This window comes from Geotrypetes seraphini, chromosome 4, assembly GCF_902459505.1.
Source record: "Geotrypetes seraphini chromosome 4, aGeoSer1.1, whole genome shotgun sequence".
NCBI classification, from domain to species: domain Eukaryota; kingdom Metazoa; phylum Chordata; class Amphibia; order Gymnophiona; family Dermophiidae; genus Geotrypetes; species Geotrypetes seraphini.
This window is the reverse complement of record NC_047087.1, coordinates 275,529,804-275,548,117: the sequence shown is the minus strand read 5'-3', so window position 1 is coordinate 275,548,117 and position 18,314 is coordinate 275,529,804. Positions and strand designations below refer to the sequence as shown.

At 38.9% G+C, this 18,314-nt stretch overlaps 1 protein-coding gene across 1 annotated transcript; it reads left to right on the top strand.

Moving 5' to 3' along the window:
* The first annotated feature begins 3,014 nt into the window (after nucleotides 1-3,014).
* Nucleotides 3,015-14,705, top strand: NPS (neuropeptide S). The gene is made up of 3 exons (XM_033942975.1): nucleotides 3,015-3,076; nucleotides 3,351-3,429; nucleotides 14,150-14,705. Exons 1-3 carry the CDS (start codon nucleotides 3,015-3,017, stop codon nucleotides 14,327-14,329), a joined length of 321 nt encoding a protein of 106 aa, XP_033798866.1. The 3' UTR covers nucleotides 14,330-14,705.
* Nucleotides 14,706-18,314: the final 3,609 nt, after the last annotated feature.

Genomic DNA, 18,314 nt, shown 5'->3' with positions numbered 1-18,314 from the left:
CGTGAAGTAGAATGGTGGGCGTTTCTTCACAGATGATAGACAGCCTCACACCTCATAAGTACAGGGTGCTCAGCAGAGCATTCATGTCATAGAACACGAGGAAGTTTCTTTTCCCTTTTGAATTAGGTACCCAACTGACAAGTCTGTGAGTGTTTGGTTAAAAGTTTTCTTTGTTAAAAGTTCTCTTTGTAAAATGTTACTATGTATCTTTCTTGTTGTTTCTTATTAAAGAAGGATTTATTTTTTAAGGTCACACACAGCATTAGCGGGTTCTCTGAGGAAGCCAGGACGGCGAAACGCGTCAGAACCCCGCTGGGTCACCGCTGCAGAGACATTGAAACTAAATCTGTTTACTTATATTAGCTTTTCACAAAACTTTGGACTTTGGACTTTATTTTCACATCATGGAGATTTAAGAATTACTTATGAATCTATAAAGTTATTTAAAAATCATTTATTCTAACAAGATGGTACAATGATTGATTCTATGAAAGTTTATAAAAGGGTTTTCCCCTATGCTGAGTTATTTTACTCTACTTTTGGATTCTAAACGCCATTTTTGAAACTGTATTATTAACTATTATTGTTCCTTTTTTGCTGTTTGTGCTACATTTCCTTTGGAACAATATTCAATTTATTCAATTACCCAGTTGTATTATAACTGGCTCTTTGGACAGACATTTTCTGGCTGACTCTGTGGGTGTGATCAGAGTTGAGCAGCATTACCGGTTTATACAGTGGCATAGTAAGGAGGGAGGTAGACTGGCCCAGGCACCGTCTTCACAGGGGGCGCCGGTGCCTCGCCTCTCCTCTCTGCCCCGCATTTCTCTTTAGATGTTTGCTGGCACGAGCAAAAATCTTCCAGTTGCTGCCCTATCATATCACACCTGAGCTGCCTCTTCTCCATACTGAAGAGCCCTAGCTGCTTTAGCACAGCTTTGGGTGCAAGGAATTACACCAACGAAACCAGGAGTAAATCCCAGGGCACAGATTCTCACTATTCTAAGAGACTATGCACATGAGAAGAGAATGCCCCTGACCCATCCATGTCCCTCTCATCATTACGCCCCCCCTTTGTAGATCTACATGGAAACACTTAGGGGAAAATTCTATAAATGGTACCCTAACTACCAGCACCTAAGAATGATACACCGACAAATGCGCCCCTACAATTGCACACACGGACAAGTGCGCGCACGAGAATTGCGACCTTTCGGATTTGTCGGTGTACCATCTAGGAAGTAATGTAATGTAATGTAATGTAATTTATTTCTTATATACCGCTACATACTGATTTGCTCAGACTCCTGAGGCCCCATCCCTTGGGAGGGACCTGAGAAGTCTGAGCAAATAAGGGCCTTCCCTATATTCACTAAAAGGGTTCCCATAATCATGATTAAAATCTAACCCTAACATTAGATAGGAAGAGAATGTTTTGAGTCTAGTGGAGTGAGGTCATAAGAATAGCCTTACTTGGTCAGACCAATGGTCCATCAAGCCCAGTAGCCCATACTCACAGTGGCCAATCTAGGTCACTAGTACCTGGCCAAAACCCAAGGAGTAGCAATATTCCATGCTACCGATACAGGGCAAGCAGTGGTTTCCCTCATGTCTTTCTCAATAACAGACAATTGACTTTTCCTCCAGGAACTTATCTAAACCTTTCTTAAAACCAGCTACGCTATCTACTCTTACCACATCCTCTGGCAACGCATTCTAGAGCTTAACTATTCTCTGAGTGAAAAATGTTGTCCTTCTATTAATTTTAAAAGTATTTCCCTGTAACTTCATCGAGTGTCCCCTAGTCTTTGTAATTTTTGACAGAGTGAAAAATTGATCCACTTGTACCTGTTCTACTCCACCCCCCCCTCCTCAAAAAAGAGGGTTACTTGTAATCCTCAAAAAGACAAAATAGTTTCCTAATTGTCGGATTTCTGTGTAGATTTTTTAACATTGTGATTGATTGGACATTGTAATTATTCTTTGTCTATCTTCTCTAATCTACCTTCTCTGTCCGATCTAATTTATGGAATTCCTTTCACGTTTCCAAGTTTATTTTGACTTGATATACCATCTAATGTACAATCTAAGCAGTTCACATAAAATGTTACTAAAATGCTAATATAAAGGGGTACAAACACAAACAAAAGGGAAGATGGTAAAGGTTATATTGTATTAAAAAAAAAAAAATGGAGGAGGGAAATGGAAAAACAAAAGGGAAGTAGATTTTGAGGCGCAATTTTCTTGTCTGAGATCAATAGGGAGGGAGTTCCACAATGTGGATGCAATGACTGAAAAGATTGTTTTACGAGTTGAGTCACAGACTATCTGACGAATAGAGGGAACTGAGAGAAGATTTTGCTGTGTCGATCAGACTAACTTTTCCGTTTTCAGTTTTATATACATTCCTTTATCAAGGGTTACCAGACATCCAGATTTACCCGGACATGTCCTCGTTATAGAGGAATGTCCAGGCTTTTCAAAACCCGGCACTTTGGGTTTTGAAAAGCTCGGAGCCGTGTCTGCATGTGACGCTGCATGCACGGATGTGATGCAGTGACATCAGACACACGCACCTAACTCCAGAAGCGGTATATGCTAAGCCCAAACCCTTTTCTGCGTCAATTTTGTAGGTGACATATATAGAATTTGGGCATTAATAACTATCTCCTAAATACCTGGGTGAAGTGCTCAGTGACTGAATGCAATCGAATGTGTCATGCTCTATGAAAATTCAACTTTAGTGGCTCCCTGGAACCTTTGTACCACGATGCTGAAGAGCAGTCAGCACTGTTTGTGACAAGACATTTTTGTTAAAATGGCAAAAGTTTAAATGAAGTCATCGTTTTCTTTTATCACAATGACAGCATGTACGTTTTAATGCTATTTTCCCTGTTTGCATGAGCAGAAGGCCATGCAGAGATCAATTAGACACGTCAAGGTGGGACTCGGTGACATTTCCATGCCTGAACTCTCCTGGTATAAAATGGTCATTTAAGAAAGCATGCACGATAATGGTGGAGATTTTGTTAAAGAGCGTGTGTTTGCAAGGGATGCCAAAAATGATGATGATCAGGTAAAAGTGCTATCTAATTTTGGTGATACCTTTTTTTTTTTTTTTTACCATTCTATATAGAATTTGTGCTTTCATTAGCCTGATAAAGTATCATCTCATCCAAATAATTTGGTGGTTTTATTTTTAATTAATTTTGTTTTTGGCAGCTCATTGTCTACTTTCATGTGTGCATATTGTTATAATTCTATGCATTCAGTTATGTGTGTGTTAATATATATATATATAACATTTTGATTCCTTAAGAATAAAACATTATTGTTGTCTTTTCCTACAGTTTGCCGCAGCTAAACTTTGTTATAATTCTTTGGATTTCAACCATGCCTTTCTGGTGCTGTCCAGTAGTTGTCTCTACGGTAAGCCTTACCTTCAGACATTCATTTTATCATATAAAGATGCTGAAATTCAATTTTCTGTTAGCTGGCTCCAGAGCATGCTACAGTCCCTCTAAAGGGAATAAGATTTCTGGAATCCGTTATTGCATGAAGGTTGCTTGAAAATGTTTACTTTAATCTCGTGCCTGAGCAGAACATTTATTTCCCCTTTCTGGTTCCAACTTCACTTTAATTAAACCAGAGATCAAACTGACTGAGACGGGTCAGCAGTGAGAATATTACATTAATATGTGTGGGAAAACTATATGTCTTTAATCAGGTAGTGAGAATTAAATATGCTATTAACTAACCTCTTAGGATACCAGAGCACTGCATCATGTAATTCCAACAACATTTTTCTTACATTTCTCTAATTATATTGCAATTGTAATTTTGGAGTTAAAATATTACATAAATAAAAAAAAACGTCAATACTTATGAAACACTTCTAAACAGTTGCAAAGGGGAACAGCTCCATTTATCTTTATCAAAGCCATACTGTGCAGACATAAATAAAATATTTAAATGCACATCTATCTCCCCCCCCCCTCCCTTTTTACTAAACTGCAATAGCGGCTATTAGCGTAGGGAGCTGTGCTGAATGCTCCATGCTGCTCCTGACGCTCATAGGAACTCTAAGGGTGTTGGGAGCGGAGCATTCAGCGTGGCTCCCTGCGCTAAAAAACGCTATCACGGTTTAGTGAAAAGGGGGGGGGGGGTTATATTTTTTGCTATTTCATTTGGAGAATTGCTATAGTATAGTATTATTACTTAAAACCTTTAAAAACCTAAGTACCACCAGAAAACCTACAGTACCCACACAGCATGCTTGCATGTTCAGAGATTAGCTCAAAGCAAAGTGCAGAGTGAAACATTTTTTGAATGTCCATATTTTTTAAGGCTTACTTATGACATTTATATTTCTTTTGCGTTGTATTGTACTGTCGGTGAATATGTTTGAGCTCTCTTCTATTTTTATTGACTCATGAAAGCATATATTCTTTGTGAAGTAATAGGGTTGCCCATATATTATTAGTAAATCCCCCAAGCAGTATTGATACAGTATTTTTAACATATAAAGCCTGATATTCAATGAAATGTAGCATTCCTTTTACTAAGGTGCACTAACAAATTTAACGTGTGCTAGTTACTAAGAAGGGGATGTGGATAGAAGGAAGAGCCACATAACTCTAAGGACAAGGCATTTCTCAGTAGATGAAGAGAAAGTACAGTAGTTGCAAATGGCCACCTCCTTGAGGATACACACAATGAAAAATCTGAAGGCGGGCTTGTGGGGGAGAAGTCATTGGCACACACTGATCAGCAGTTGAGGCTTCACATGGGAAAATATTTGATGGCTGTACTTTAGCTCATTCGGATCCAAAGCGGCCCTGACTTAAAAATGAGTGAGGACCACTGCCGTAGACATTAAGCACCATGCCAAACCTTTAAGTGCTTTTTCTAAATATCAGGCGGATTATGCATATAGCACACACGTATATGGGGTCATTCTATAAAGAAGATGCCAACATTTAGATGCCACATATGCATGCACATGATTAGAATGCCAGCATATAGGTGCATATATGTGTATAAATGCCAAAACTCCACATAAGCACTATATGACAGTACTGGGCAGACTTGCACGGTTTGTGACCCGTATATGGTCATTCAGTTGAGGACAGGCTAGGATGGTTTAGATGGGTTGGAGTGAGCTTTGATGGAGACTCCAGTAGATAGAACCTAAGCACACTACCGGGCAGAGCTCTGGGTTTCTAGCTTAGAAATATCTAAAGCCCATTTAAATTAAATGATTAATTTATGGAGCATGTATGGTTGAGTAGACTAGATGGGCCATTTGGGTTTTTATCTGCCGTCATTTACTATGTTACTATAACATATATATAAATAGCTTATATAGTGCTTATTTTACCAAAAGGCATGTATATGGGTGGAATCCAGATAGAGCATGAGCATACAAATACTATACAGTATATTACGTATACTGAATATCTCCCACATATAGGAATGAGCTATGAGTTTCTATGGCTGGAACAGGTGCTTGTACCTAACTGTAGGGTAATTAGTGCTATAAAACAATTAGCTTGTAGTGGTTTAGCTCGCTTATTTGTGTCTAAGGGGAACAGCACTCATTACTAAACTAAACTAAAACTTACCGGGTCTTCAGCCAAATAGGAGCTCGACTCGGTTAACAGTAACTAAAAACATACTTTAAAAAGTAACAATCAGAAAATATTAATATGACTAGTTTCCAAATTGTTTGGCAAATAAAATAGTTTTTAAAGATTTATGAAAAAGTTGAAAAGGACCAGGACCCCTTAAAATAAGAGGAAGTTCGTTCCATAGTTGAGAAAATTTAAAAACCAAGGATTGATTGAAATTCTTTACTCCTTTAATTCCTTTCACTGAAGGAAGGAAGAGTTTGAATTGTTGGGTGCCTCTTGCATAGAAGAATCTAAAAGCATTCCATAATAAAGGGATAAGAGGGATGAAGATACCATATAAAATTTTAAAAGTAATACATGCACATTTAAAGTGAATCCTGAGATAGACCGGAAGCCGTTGAAGGTTTAAAAGCAAAGGAGACACATGGTCAAATTTACTTTTTCCAAAAATTAATTTTGCAGTGGTATTTTGGAGTCTTTGAATGCAGGTCTTTGGTATGCCAAGATAGATAGCGTTACAGTAATCTAGCCGACAACCTATATGACAACCTAATAGCCAAACTATATGACAACCTAATAGCCAAAACTATATGACAACCTAATAGCCACCAAAGCAGCTAAACTGGACAGACAAATCATCATTCTGTTGTCAACGACCACAGACTACAAAACCTTCAAGAAAGATACTAAAACCCTACTCTTCAAAAAATACATAAAACCTATCTAACACGGCCAGTTCCTACCCAAACCCCACCTACCCACTATATACCATTAATATATTCTAATATGCTTCTAACTACCCAACTAATGCTAAAATGCCTCTAATTTCCCAACATTTATCACCTTAAGATCTCAACAACTCTTTGGTAATTCTTATGTAACTCTTATGACATCTCTTATGCTATTCCTGTAAACTTTTTATGTAATCCGCTTTGAATCGCAAAGTATTGGCGGAATTGAAATCACTAATGTAATGTAATGTAATGATAGATTGGACCAGAACAGAGAAGTGTTGGTGGAAAAGGTTTCTGACCTTCCTCAACATTCGAAGGCTAAAAAAGCACTTCTTGACAAGAGAGTTTATTTGATCCTTAAAGGTAAGAGAAGAGTCTATGAGAACTCCCAATATCTTGGAAGAGAACTCAGTCTGCAGGGAGACCCCGGAATCCAAAGTTACAGTTGCAAATGGATCAGGAGGGACAAACTGGTAAATACAGTCTTTATTACCAAACTAGAATCATGCATAGAAGGATGTATCACTACTGATTATCTAAATAAATACCATTACATAAATCATTGGTAGATACGGCGTACCCTCAGCACCAGAACTAAATATATTGCACACAATATATATAAACTAAGATCTTCTAGAGAGATAAACAGCTATGATTCACACATGGCTAAATCACCAAAGAAGTCCTGTAACCTTCCTTGCACATGCACAGAAGGCATTTCTACTCTAGTTTCAGTTTCAAGTTTTTATTAAAATTTGATTCAGTTGCTTACCCAGTTTTTAAGCAAGATACAAATTAAAATATAGTAGGGAAAATGAAAACAAAAACATGACAAAATAAAAATAACGCCAATAACAGGATAATTGAAAGAAATTAAGTGAAACATCATCAAATAAATGGCGTACTAATAGTTGACTATTTGACAGACAAACATGAGACAAAAAGGAAGATGGGTTGGAACTACAAGTTATACAGGAAAGAAAGCCAAATAAGGAACAAACAAAAGGAAGAGGAACATTGCTACTTGTTTCTTTAGAGGAATTTGAAGAATGATGAGTAAAAAATCAAATGTTGAAAGCTTCTTTGAAAAGATGGCTCTTAAGTAGGCCCTTGAAACAGTCAAGGTTGCTCTCCTCCCTTACAGGAGCTGGAAGGTTATTCCAAAGTTGTGGGGACACCACTGAAAAAAATGTCATGCCTTTTTGTTCCTATTATTCAAAGGGAGGGAACTGTAAGCAATTTACGATTGGACAATCTAAGAATCCAGGATGGCTCCTATGGAATAAGATATTTATCAATGAATTGAGATGATTTGGAATGTATCGTTTTAAACGTTATTAATGAAATTTAATAAGAAATTCTTTGATTAATTGGTAACCAATGGGCATTCCGAAGCAAGGGAGTTACATGGTCATATTTCCTAGTTTTTGTTATTAGTTTGATTCCACACCATTGGATCCCCGGGTAGCCAGACTGTCTCCCCGGGTAGCCAGACTGTCTCTTTCAGGGCAATGAGCCAGAAGCAGACCCCAGTTCTCTGGGCAGTTGCAGAATTTCAGCACGGGGAAAGAAGTTACAGGTCTTACAATAGGATCGGCCTGAGCTGTCAGCTGATATCAGTTTTAGGCAATTCAGAGAAAAACTCACAAGTTTAAAAGCTGCTCTATCTCCTCTTCAAACGTTAACACCAGCAGCCTGGTTCCATCCCAGTGGTAGACCAAAGACAGGAAGCATGTCCGACCTCCTGTGGGTGTGTTAGGTGCCATTGGACTCAGGATCTCCTTTACTCCCTGCTGTGAGCCCATTGCTCAGACATTCCCTAGCTAACCAATAGGTTGCAGGGGGAGGCAGGACCAGTAGAAGACATCAACCTTCTGTCCTGCTTTCCCCTGCAGCCTATTGGCTGGCTAAGCACTTTGAACTGTTTGCTGATCTGTAGAAGTTGTTATTTGAGTCCCAATGCAGAGCTTAACTATTCTCTGAGGACGAAATATTTTTTCACTCAGAGAATAGTTAAGCTCTGGAACGTGTTGCCAGGGGTTGGTGGTAAAAGCTGATAGCGTAGCTGGTTTTAAGAAAGGTTTGGACAAAATCCTGGAGGAAAAGTCCATAATCTGTTTTCGAGAAAGACATGGGGGAAGCCTCTGCTTGTCCTGGATCGGTAGCATGGAATATTGTTGCTCCTTGGGTTTTGGGCAGGTACTAGTGACCTGAATTAGCCACCATGAGAACGGGCTACTGGGCTTGATGGACCATTGGTCTGTCCCAGTAAAGCTATTCTTATGTTCTTATGATGGCCACTGTTGGCATGTATAGGAGTTAAACTGACTCTTAGCACAGAGCGGAGTTTGTTCGTTTATGTAGAGCACATAAAATGGTTTTCGACAAGAGTATGAGCACTGTCTGCAGTGAACAACACAGATAAGAACTCTTTTATTACAATTATTATTGTGTAATTTATGACTGCTCATTACCAGGAGGGTTTTTTGCCTATGATAGAAGTGTCTCCCTTGTAGCTTCTTAGGCTTTTTTCCTCCTGTTGATAATGCTCAAATAGAACCAAGCTTTGTGGCAATTTATTCAGCATTTATTACTGGGGGTTGTATGTGTGTATATATTGTGGTTTATTTATTCCAGGTTCTCCGTTGGTGTATGATTTGTAAGTCCTAAAAATTATGCATTTAAGGTTCTCTGGTACATCCAGATTTAGCTCATGTATATTCATTGTGGATATCCCTAAAATCTCACTAGCACTGTAGGGTGAGCAGAACAGTAGGAAGCCCAGTCTTTCAGCAGAGAATCATTATCATTCTGGTATCTTCTTCTGGCAGTGAGCTTCAATCATGAAGGCTTTTTGTTTGCCTCCAATTTTCCAATAAGCTGTAGATTGCTGCCATTTAGGATCTATAAAAATGGAATTTTTTTGTGGGTTGTAATACATTATATCGAACCAGCTGGATAAACACTTCAGTACACTGATCGTTCTGCAACATCTGGAAACTGAATAGACGAGACCCCAAAACTCAAAAAGCAATAATAACCATGTATACAAAATACTTTCTATTGTTTCAATAAAAATTTCATAAAGAATTCTTTTCAATAAACTTTGCTTTTATATTATGACTTCTCTAACTCCAATCTATAATTAACTTATTGAAATAGTTTTTAAAAAAAATTTTTTAAGTATCCTTTCTCTAGTCTAAGGCCCCCTTTTATCAAGCTACGTTAGATTTTTTTTAATCACCAGCCGCTGTGGTAAAAGCTCCAACTCTCATAGAATTCCTTTGAGCGTCGGAGCTTTTACCATAGCGGCCGGCAATGAAAAACTCTAGCATAGCTTGATAAAAGGGGGCCTAAGTAATTGCATTAACAAGACTGGAGACATCCTAGAATGCAGAAGAAGGTATAAACGTTTAAAAAACTGTGCTCCTGTAACACCTAATCCAAGATAAGAAACATATCACAGCATAACAGAGCCTTTCATATCTAGTAGAGAATGACACAGTGACAAAATTCATCACCGTTCCCGTCCCCGCGGATAACCGCGGGAAACCATCTTCATGTCATTCTTTAAGGAGAGAGGGAAGAATCAGAGTATGAATGGCCACAACCACTGACCCGCAAGCTTTGCTCTGAAGAATGCTGGTATAGAAGGACTGAGGTTGAAATAGACACTAGAAAATGACACAGGATTATTTCCCGTGGTTATCCGCGGGGACAGTGATTAATTTTGTCACTGTGTCATTCTCTAATATCTAGGTCATTTCTTCAGATCCCACCACAGGTCAGGAGGCACATAGATGGACTATGTCAGGGCTTCCCAACACTATTCGTCAACTCCGCCGGTCTGCTGGGTTGGTAGAATTACATATTCCATCTGTTAAAGACCTCAGACTGGCAGTGTCCAGGGATAGCATATTTTGTTGTAGGGGCCCAAGAGAATGAAATAAGCTACCCCTATACATACATCAACAGTATAATTTGGAAAGTTTTAAGCGATTACTTAAACAGCATCTTTTTTTGTCAGTTGTTAGTAGTGTGTGTTGTATTGTGTTGTTTGGTGTTAATTTATATGTATGTATTTTTTTGTAACCCACCCTGGGTAAGGGCGGGTATAAATAAATAATAATAATTTTATTACCATAAACCATATTGTGGTGACCCCACAACCAGTCGAATTTTCCTAATATTCACCATAAATACGCATGAAATAAGCTTTCATATACTGAGTCTTCAAAACATGCGAATTTATATCATGTGTGTTTGTGGTGGATATCTTGAAAGACAAAGTAGCTATGGCAACCCCAGGACAGGTTTGGGAAGTCCTGGCTTATGTAAAATGAGTTGGCATTAAAATCAGTTCCAGGAGCCATGGCAGAAACATTCATACTATGGCTCCTGTCAAACTCATACACATCTGTGAAGGATAAAAGAAGAGAGAGTAAGCAGAAAATTTTTGTTGATCCAAGGCTCCAGTTTGAGGATAATTGGAAGAGCAGTGCTTTTCAGATTGCAAAACTTGGAAAGATTGAACTGAGGCAGATGAGTTTCTGTGACTTACATTATGTAACATTTTATTTATTGTTTTCTTCCTGGGTAATGTGTTTTCTTAATTGCCTATGCCACAAAAGTATAGAAAATGGCTATCACTCCCCTAAATCTTTGCTTTTGTGACCAAGACATTGATATTTTGAAATTTACTTTTTTGTAGAACATTCTAGATTGTTTCCAAGCTTAGTAAATTTAGGGGCCCTTTTACTAAGGCACAAACATCTGGCAGATGCATTTTGCTATGTATGCAGCCAATTTATCAAGACAAGCGGGAAAAAGTACTCCATAGAAGCATCTGCTAAGATGTGCAATGCTTACAAGGCATATTTCAGCGTTCCTGTTGGGGATCAAGACAAATCTTTGGCACCTCACTTCACATGCGAGCACTGCCAAAAAAAACTCTGGAAGGTAAGACAATTTTGTTTCTCACTAGGATGGCAGCATTTTCTGCTATAAAATTTCTTGGAATGTTTAATTTTTTTAGAATATTTACATTTTTAAATTTTCAATGTTATTTGAAAATATATATGAAATATGTTGTGAGAATCTCATACACATTAATCATAGGTGAAATAAATTTATTGTTTTCATTACCACAGTTTCATTTTGTTCTTCTACAGGATGGTATAGAGGGGAATAGAGAGCCCAGAAGTTTGCTATCCCAAGAATTTGGCAGAAACCCACTGACCACTCAAGCAACTGCTGCTTCTGCATGATGGACCCTTCCAAACGTCAAACTGGCAAGCAAACATCTGCAATCACATATATGGATTACCCTGAGCTCCCCATACCCACTCTCCCAGCAAGAGAGCAGTTGTCTTCAGAAGAGAGCAGCAAGTCAGAGAATGAGGGAGATGTTGTAGATCAACTTTACAATATCAGTGGTGCACCCAATGAGAAGACCCATACTATCCAAACCAAAAAGACCTCAATGACTTGATCAGAGATCTTGGTCTCACCAAGTCCAATGCTGAGCTTTTGACGTCTAGGCTCAAGCAGTGGAACTTGCTGGATGAAAGTGTGCAAGTCACAGATTAAAGGAAGCATCACCAAGCTTTTTCCACCTTCTTCACCCATCAAGATGGGCTCTGTTTCGGCCACAATGTGGCCTGTCTGTTTGAGGCAATTGGAATTGCCTGTAACCCAAAAGAATGATATCTCTTCATGACAGCTCATCCAGGAACATCAAAGCTGTGCTGCTCCACAATGGCTTACTCCCTGCACCTCAAAGATATTACAACAGCATTAAGACCTTACTAGGTACCTTTAAGTATGATGAATATGGCTGGGAAGTCATCGAAGACTTCAAAATTGTGGCATTCCTAATGGGTCTCCAAGGCAGTTTTACCAAGTTTCCCTGCTATCTCTGCCTTTGGGACAGCAGGGACACAAAGGCGCACTGTCAAATGTGGTACTGGCCACAGCAGACTGAGTTCTGTGTGGGGAGAAACAGTATCAAATGAGTGCTACTGGTGGAAGGTGCTGATGCCACTACTGCACATCAAATTGGGCCTGATGAAACAATTTATCAGAGCTCTAGATGAGGAGGCGTTAGCCTTCAAGTACCTTCAAGGCATCTTCACTAATCTGTCTGGGGCAAAGGTCTAAGCTGGTGTCTTCATCGGACCACAGATAAAGATGATCATGAAGTGCAAGGAATTTCTTAAGAAGCTAACTAGGAAGGAGAAAATGGCTTAGAACAGCTTTATCTAAGTGATTTGGGGCTTCCTGGGTAATCACGAGGCTGAAAATTATGTGGAGTTGAGAATCTGGTGAAGAATTACAGTACAAATGGTTGTAGGATGTCTCTCAAAGTCCATGTCCTTGACATTCATCTTGAGACATTCAAGGAGAACATGGGAGCATACTCAGAGGAGCAAGGTGAGCACTTCCACCAGGATATACTGGACTTTGAACAATATAATGAGAACATGACGAGAGACTACATCTGGGTGCTGATTCATGAAAGTGACTTACAATATAATTGCAAATATCGCAAAATTACTCACTTCTTAATCTTCTGTGGTCATTTTTGTATAACTTCAATATAAATGCATGTTAGTTGTGACTCATATGTTGTTTGTTATGACTTTATAGGAATGAAAAGCTGAACATGTGGCATTTTCGCATTTTAAATAGGTAAATTGCAAAATTTGACTATCCTGGTCACAAAAGCAAAATTTTATGGACATAACAGACATTTTCCATACTTTTTAGGCAAGAGCAATTAGGAAATTACACTTACTGCCAACAGCTAAGTAGCATAAGCTGACCCCAAGCAGTAGCCTCACTGTTATACTGCTAGAGCTCAGGCTAATTAAGAAGGATGTATATCTTGGCAACCTATCCCATGGCAATAGGGGTGTGAAGCTCATAATTTTCATTTTGTATCAATTCCTGTGTCATTTATGGGAACTTTTATTCAGTTTTTTCAATATTTTTGTTGCAGGAACAGTGGTGTAGTAAGGTAAGGAGGTGTCCAGCATTGCCATGCCGCCCCCCTCCCTCTAACAATCCTCCTCGCCCCTGCATTCCTTTCCCGCCACTTGTCTCCGCCCTAGGGTTACCAGATTTTACTTATGCAAAATCCAAACCCATAGACACGCCCCCAGGCTCGCCCAGTTCCACGTTGTTACACCCACACTATGCCCCAGCCTCACCCCTAGCCCTAACCCCTCAGCCTGTTCTTGTCAGTCAGTCGGGACATTCGCGCATACGCAGATGCCCCTCCTGATCTGCTTTTCAAAACGTGGACAAAGTGCTGGGTTTTGAAAAACTGTCCGGACATGCCCTCTAAAAAGAGGCCATGTCCGTGTAAATTCGGATATCTGGTAACCCTCCCCCCTCCCCCCACATACATCTTGAAATCTTCACTGGCAGCAAGCAGCATCTTCTACCTTCTACTCATATTGGCCTTGGCTCTCCCTCTGATGTCACTTCCTGATTCTGTGACCAGGAAATGATGTCATCTCCTGAATCACTTTTTAACAGGAGGTTAGTCTCATGCTTTGGCCTGGTCACCCCATAAGTGTGTTCCCAGTGGGGTTGTGTGGTAGGGTATTAGCCTTTCTCTCTCTAGTTTCATATATGTTGGTCATCTCTGATAGAAAAGCAAGAAGAGACTGTCCTCAAATGCACAGACCCTACATTTGGATCATAGCCAAAAGGTGATGCATTAGTAAAAACAGTTCTGATGTTCAGAGCTATAACCTAAGTTCTGTTTCTCACCAGCTCTCCCGGAAGTCTGATTACTGTATCATCCTACTGAATAGTTGCCTGGCTGAGACTGACAGAAGTGAAGAACTGGCTTTCCTGAAGCCTTTTCTGGAGAAATCCTTCATGAAAAGGTCTTTCCGCAATGGAGTTGGATCAGGAATTAAAAAAACATCTTTTCAAAGATCTAAATCCTAGCAAAGTGTCACTCGCAGCATCCACTTGTTTAGCCTGTATAGAAATGTATTTTTACAAATTCACCCAGAAATCATTTGTCTAACGTTTTCTGTGCTAAAACAAGAGAATTAGTTTGTGCATTTATGTCCCAGGAAAAGGCATTTATCTTATGCAGTGCAAACAGTGGCACAGTTGTAGTTATGGCTTATGACAGAAATTGTGCTATTGGCACCTATATTTCAACTACACTTTTAGGTCAGTCTGTCAGGTCAGCTTGTTAATACACCAATCTTTTGACACACTGTCCTTAACATAAAAAATAAAAGTTGGCTGGTTCTAACATGGTTGTACACCTGCACCAGTCCTGGTGTTATTTTAAGTCTAAATGGTTTTTATGTTCCTCATCTGCAGTTATACACTCTCTCTCTAAATTAAAATATAACATAGAAGCACTAACCTGGAACGATTGTACTGTATGTTAGGCCTATTTTCTTTTTAATTTAGTTATTTAAAACAATTTAGACAGAAAGCAATCTCTGGAGAATAGTCAAACTCATTTTGCAATGCATCCAGGGAAATCATACTGAGTCAGTGGAGCAGTGCAAGTCCCTTGGCCTCAATTAATTAACGCAGCCGGCAAACTTCTGTTGCGATGTGCCCATTTGATGCCTGTTTGTTTACTTTAAATTAAATTATGCTGATCTTGTAATAAAAGATTTAGAAGATATAGTTTATAGCGGTATCAAAATTAATGTGTGGGTTTTTTCCCCCCAAAATAGTTATGCTCGTTTACACTTCTGTCTCACTTCACAGAAGAGTAGCTTATGGATTTGGTTTATGGGCTCTGCTCAAAAGAGAGAAACACAGATCGAGGGTTAAGAGTGTGTAGGTGCCAACTCCCCCATAATTAAATATTAATATGTAAGTTGTGTGACAAGCAGCAGACATTAAGGTTCAGATTAATATATTTGCCATCTCTCTCAGATGCATCTAATCTACATAACAATATCTGACTGGCTGGTCTTCATGACATAATGAGTACACAATGGAAGGTAACTTCACCATCCTGAAGTGGCAGAAGCAAAAGGAGGTACCCTGCGGCAAAGAGTCTGAGGAAGTTTGCCACTAATAGAAAGGACAACTTGATGTTAAATGTGGAAGTTCAGCAGCGGTAGGATTTAAGCTTCAACAGCCAGGATATTGTTAGATCAGTGAAGTATTTTATAATATTTTGCCAATGTATATTAAATGATATTTGAACCCAATGTGCTGTTTTCATTGAGACCCTTTTACTAACACGTGGTTAGTGTGCCAAAGAATGCTTGCAGTAGTTTGCCTGTTAACACATACTAATTGCATCCTTTTTTTTTTTTTTAATAATTTTTCAGGAGAAAGCATGCCAAGAGTGAGGAATGGGCATTGAAGTGTTATCCAGCTAGCACATTCTAATTAGTGCACTTTAATTGGATAACACAGACTTAACGTGGGAGCACCTCCACCTCCTAAGTAAGAGGCAGTAAGGGCCAGATTCTATAAAGCATGCCTCTGTAAGGAGCTGCTAGACACCCTAATCAAGGACATCGAGCAATGCCTAACATTGGAATCTGCACACAATTTTTTTTTTTAATTAGAAACATAGAAACATAGAAAAAAGCAGCAGAAAAGGGCTATAGCCCACCAAGTCTGCCCATTCCAAATATCCCCTTCCCTGAATTTACTCCCTTAAAGATCCCACGTGAGTATCCCATTTTCTCTTAAAATCCGTCACGCTGCTGGCCTTTATCACCTGGAGTGGGAGTCTGTTCCAATGATCCACTACTCTTTCGGTGAAGAAGTACTTCCTGGAGTCGCTATGAAACTTCCCTCCCCTGATTTTCAGCGGATGCCCTCTGGTGGTCGAGGGTCCCATGAGCCAGAAGATATCATCTTCTGACTCGATGCGTCCCATGATGTACTTATATGTTTCAATCATATCTCCCCATTCTCTTCTTTCCTCAAGTGAGTACAGCCGCAATTTCTTTAGTCTTTCTTCATACGTGAGATCCTTGAGCCCCAAGACCATCCTGGTGGCCGTTCGCTGAACCGACTCGATCCTCAGCACGTCCTTTCGGTAGTGTGGTCTCCAAAACTGAACACAGTACTCCAAGTGAGGCCTCACCATGGCTCTGTACAACGGCATCATAACTTCAGGTTTCCTCTGCGGATACACCCCATCGTTTGTCTTGCCCTGAAGGAAGCCTTCTCCACTTGATTGGCAACCTTCATGTCCTCACTAGGTCCAAAAAAAAAAAATCACCTATTAAGAGTTCTCTTAGAACACCTAACGCTGACTAACCCCCTCTTCTACGAAACCACGCTAGCGGTTTTTAAGCGCAGAGAGCCGCGCTGAATGGCCCGCGCTGCTCCCGATGCTCATTGAGCGTTGGGAGCAGCGTGGGCCATTCAGCACGGCTCTCTGCGCTAAAAACCGATAGCGGGATTTCGTAGAAGAGGAGGGGGTAAGTCGAGGCACCTCCAATACAGTTAGGAGCGGAGAATAGGCATGGTTGACGTAGGCCTTGATAGGCGTCCAATTAGGTGGCAGTAAATGTACCAGCACCTACCTCAACAGTGCCTAGCGATGCCTAAATCCACTTAGGCGTCGCTACGTGTGATTGACAACGTAGGCGCCCTTAGGCACCATTTATAGAATCTGGCCCTAAATGCTTCTGCATTAATTTTTAGTAAGTTCTGTATGCTAATGGGAAAATTAGCATGAGTTCTGCAAAACAAGTCCTAAATACTGCTATGGATAAGCCAGGCTTGATGTGCAGGAAATTCTCATCAGAAGTCTTAAATTATATAGCTTTTATTCATACACAAGTGGAAACTTGGACATCTACATTTAGATTGAAATTAAATCCGGGCAAATCAAAATTCTTACTAGCTAATGAAAAAATTACTGAAACAACTTTACTTTTAAACGGTCAATCTTATTCGATATCTCCTACGCTGAAAATTTTAGGGGTTATTTTAGATCGGTCCTTATCTTTTAAGGCCCATACAGATTCTCTAGTTAAGAGATGTTTTATTGTCCTCTGGAAGCTGTGTACTATTAGGAAATATTTTGATTTTATATCATTTAAAATCCTGGTTCAATCTTCAATCCTTTCAATATTGGATTATTGTAATGTTATTTATCTGGGATCGTATAAAATAACCACTAGCCGACTAAAAATCATGCAAAATACAGCTATTCGTTCGATTTTTAATTTGAAAAAACAAGATCATATCAGTGTATATTATCAAAAGCTTCACTGGCTACCGTTTGAGGCTAGAATGTTATTTAAATTTGGATGCATTTGTTTTAAAGTTTTATTTGGTTTATCACCGTCTTACCTTGTTTCTCATTTTATTTTTTTTATTTCTAAGAAAAATATTCATAGATCTGGTTGGTTTTATTTTCCTTCAGCAAATGCATGTCGTTACAAAAAAAATTTTGGATAGGACCTTAGCATTCCAAGCAGGATTAATGAATTCATGTTTGAATCTTCTTGTTTCTCCATTTCTTACTTACTATCAATTTTGAAAAGATCTTAAAACCCACTTATTTAAACAATATAATATACATTATTGATTTTCATATTATCATGTAGTTATAATGTACTTTTTATCTTTTTATCTATACTTATTTTAGTTTATATTGTGTTTTCCTTTTTCATTGCTTGTATTAGTTATTTATAATTTTATGTATGATGTTATTATTATATTGTATGCCGAGTACCTATTGTGGAAACCGCTATGAACTGCTGGTTAGGCGGTATATAAAAATTAATTATTATTATTATTATTATTAAAATGCGTTAAGCCCAGATTTTAACCTTTTTTTTTTTTTTAGTAAAAAAAAGCTTCTAAATTATTTCTAAACTGAAGAGCTACCAAATATACTGGGTTACTATTAGAACGTCATGGTTCCTGAAACTGAAATTACATTACATATTGCTGTGGATACATTATTTCAGTCAGT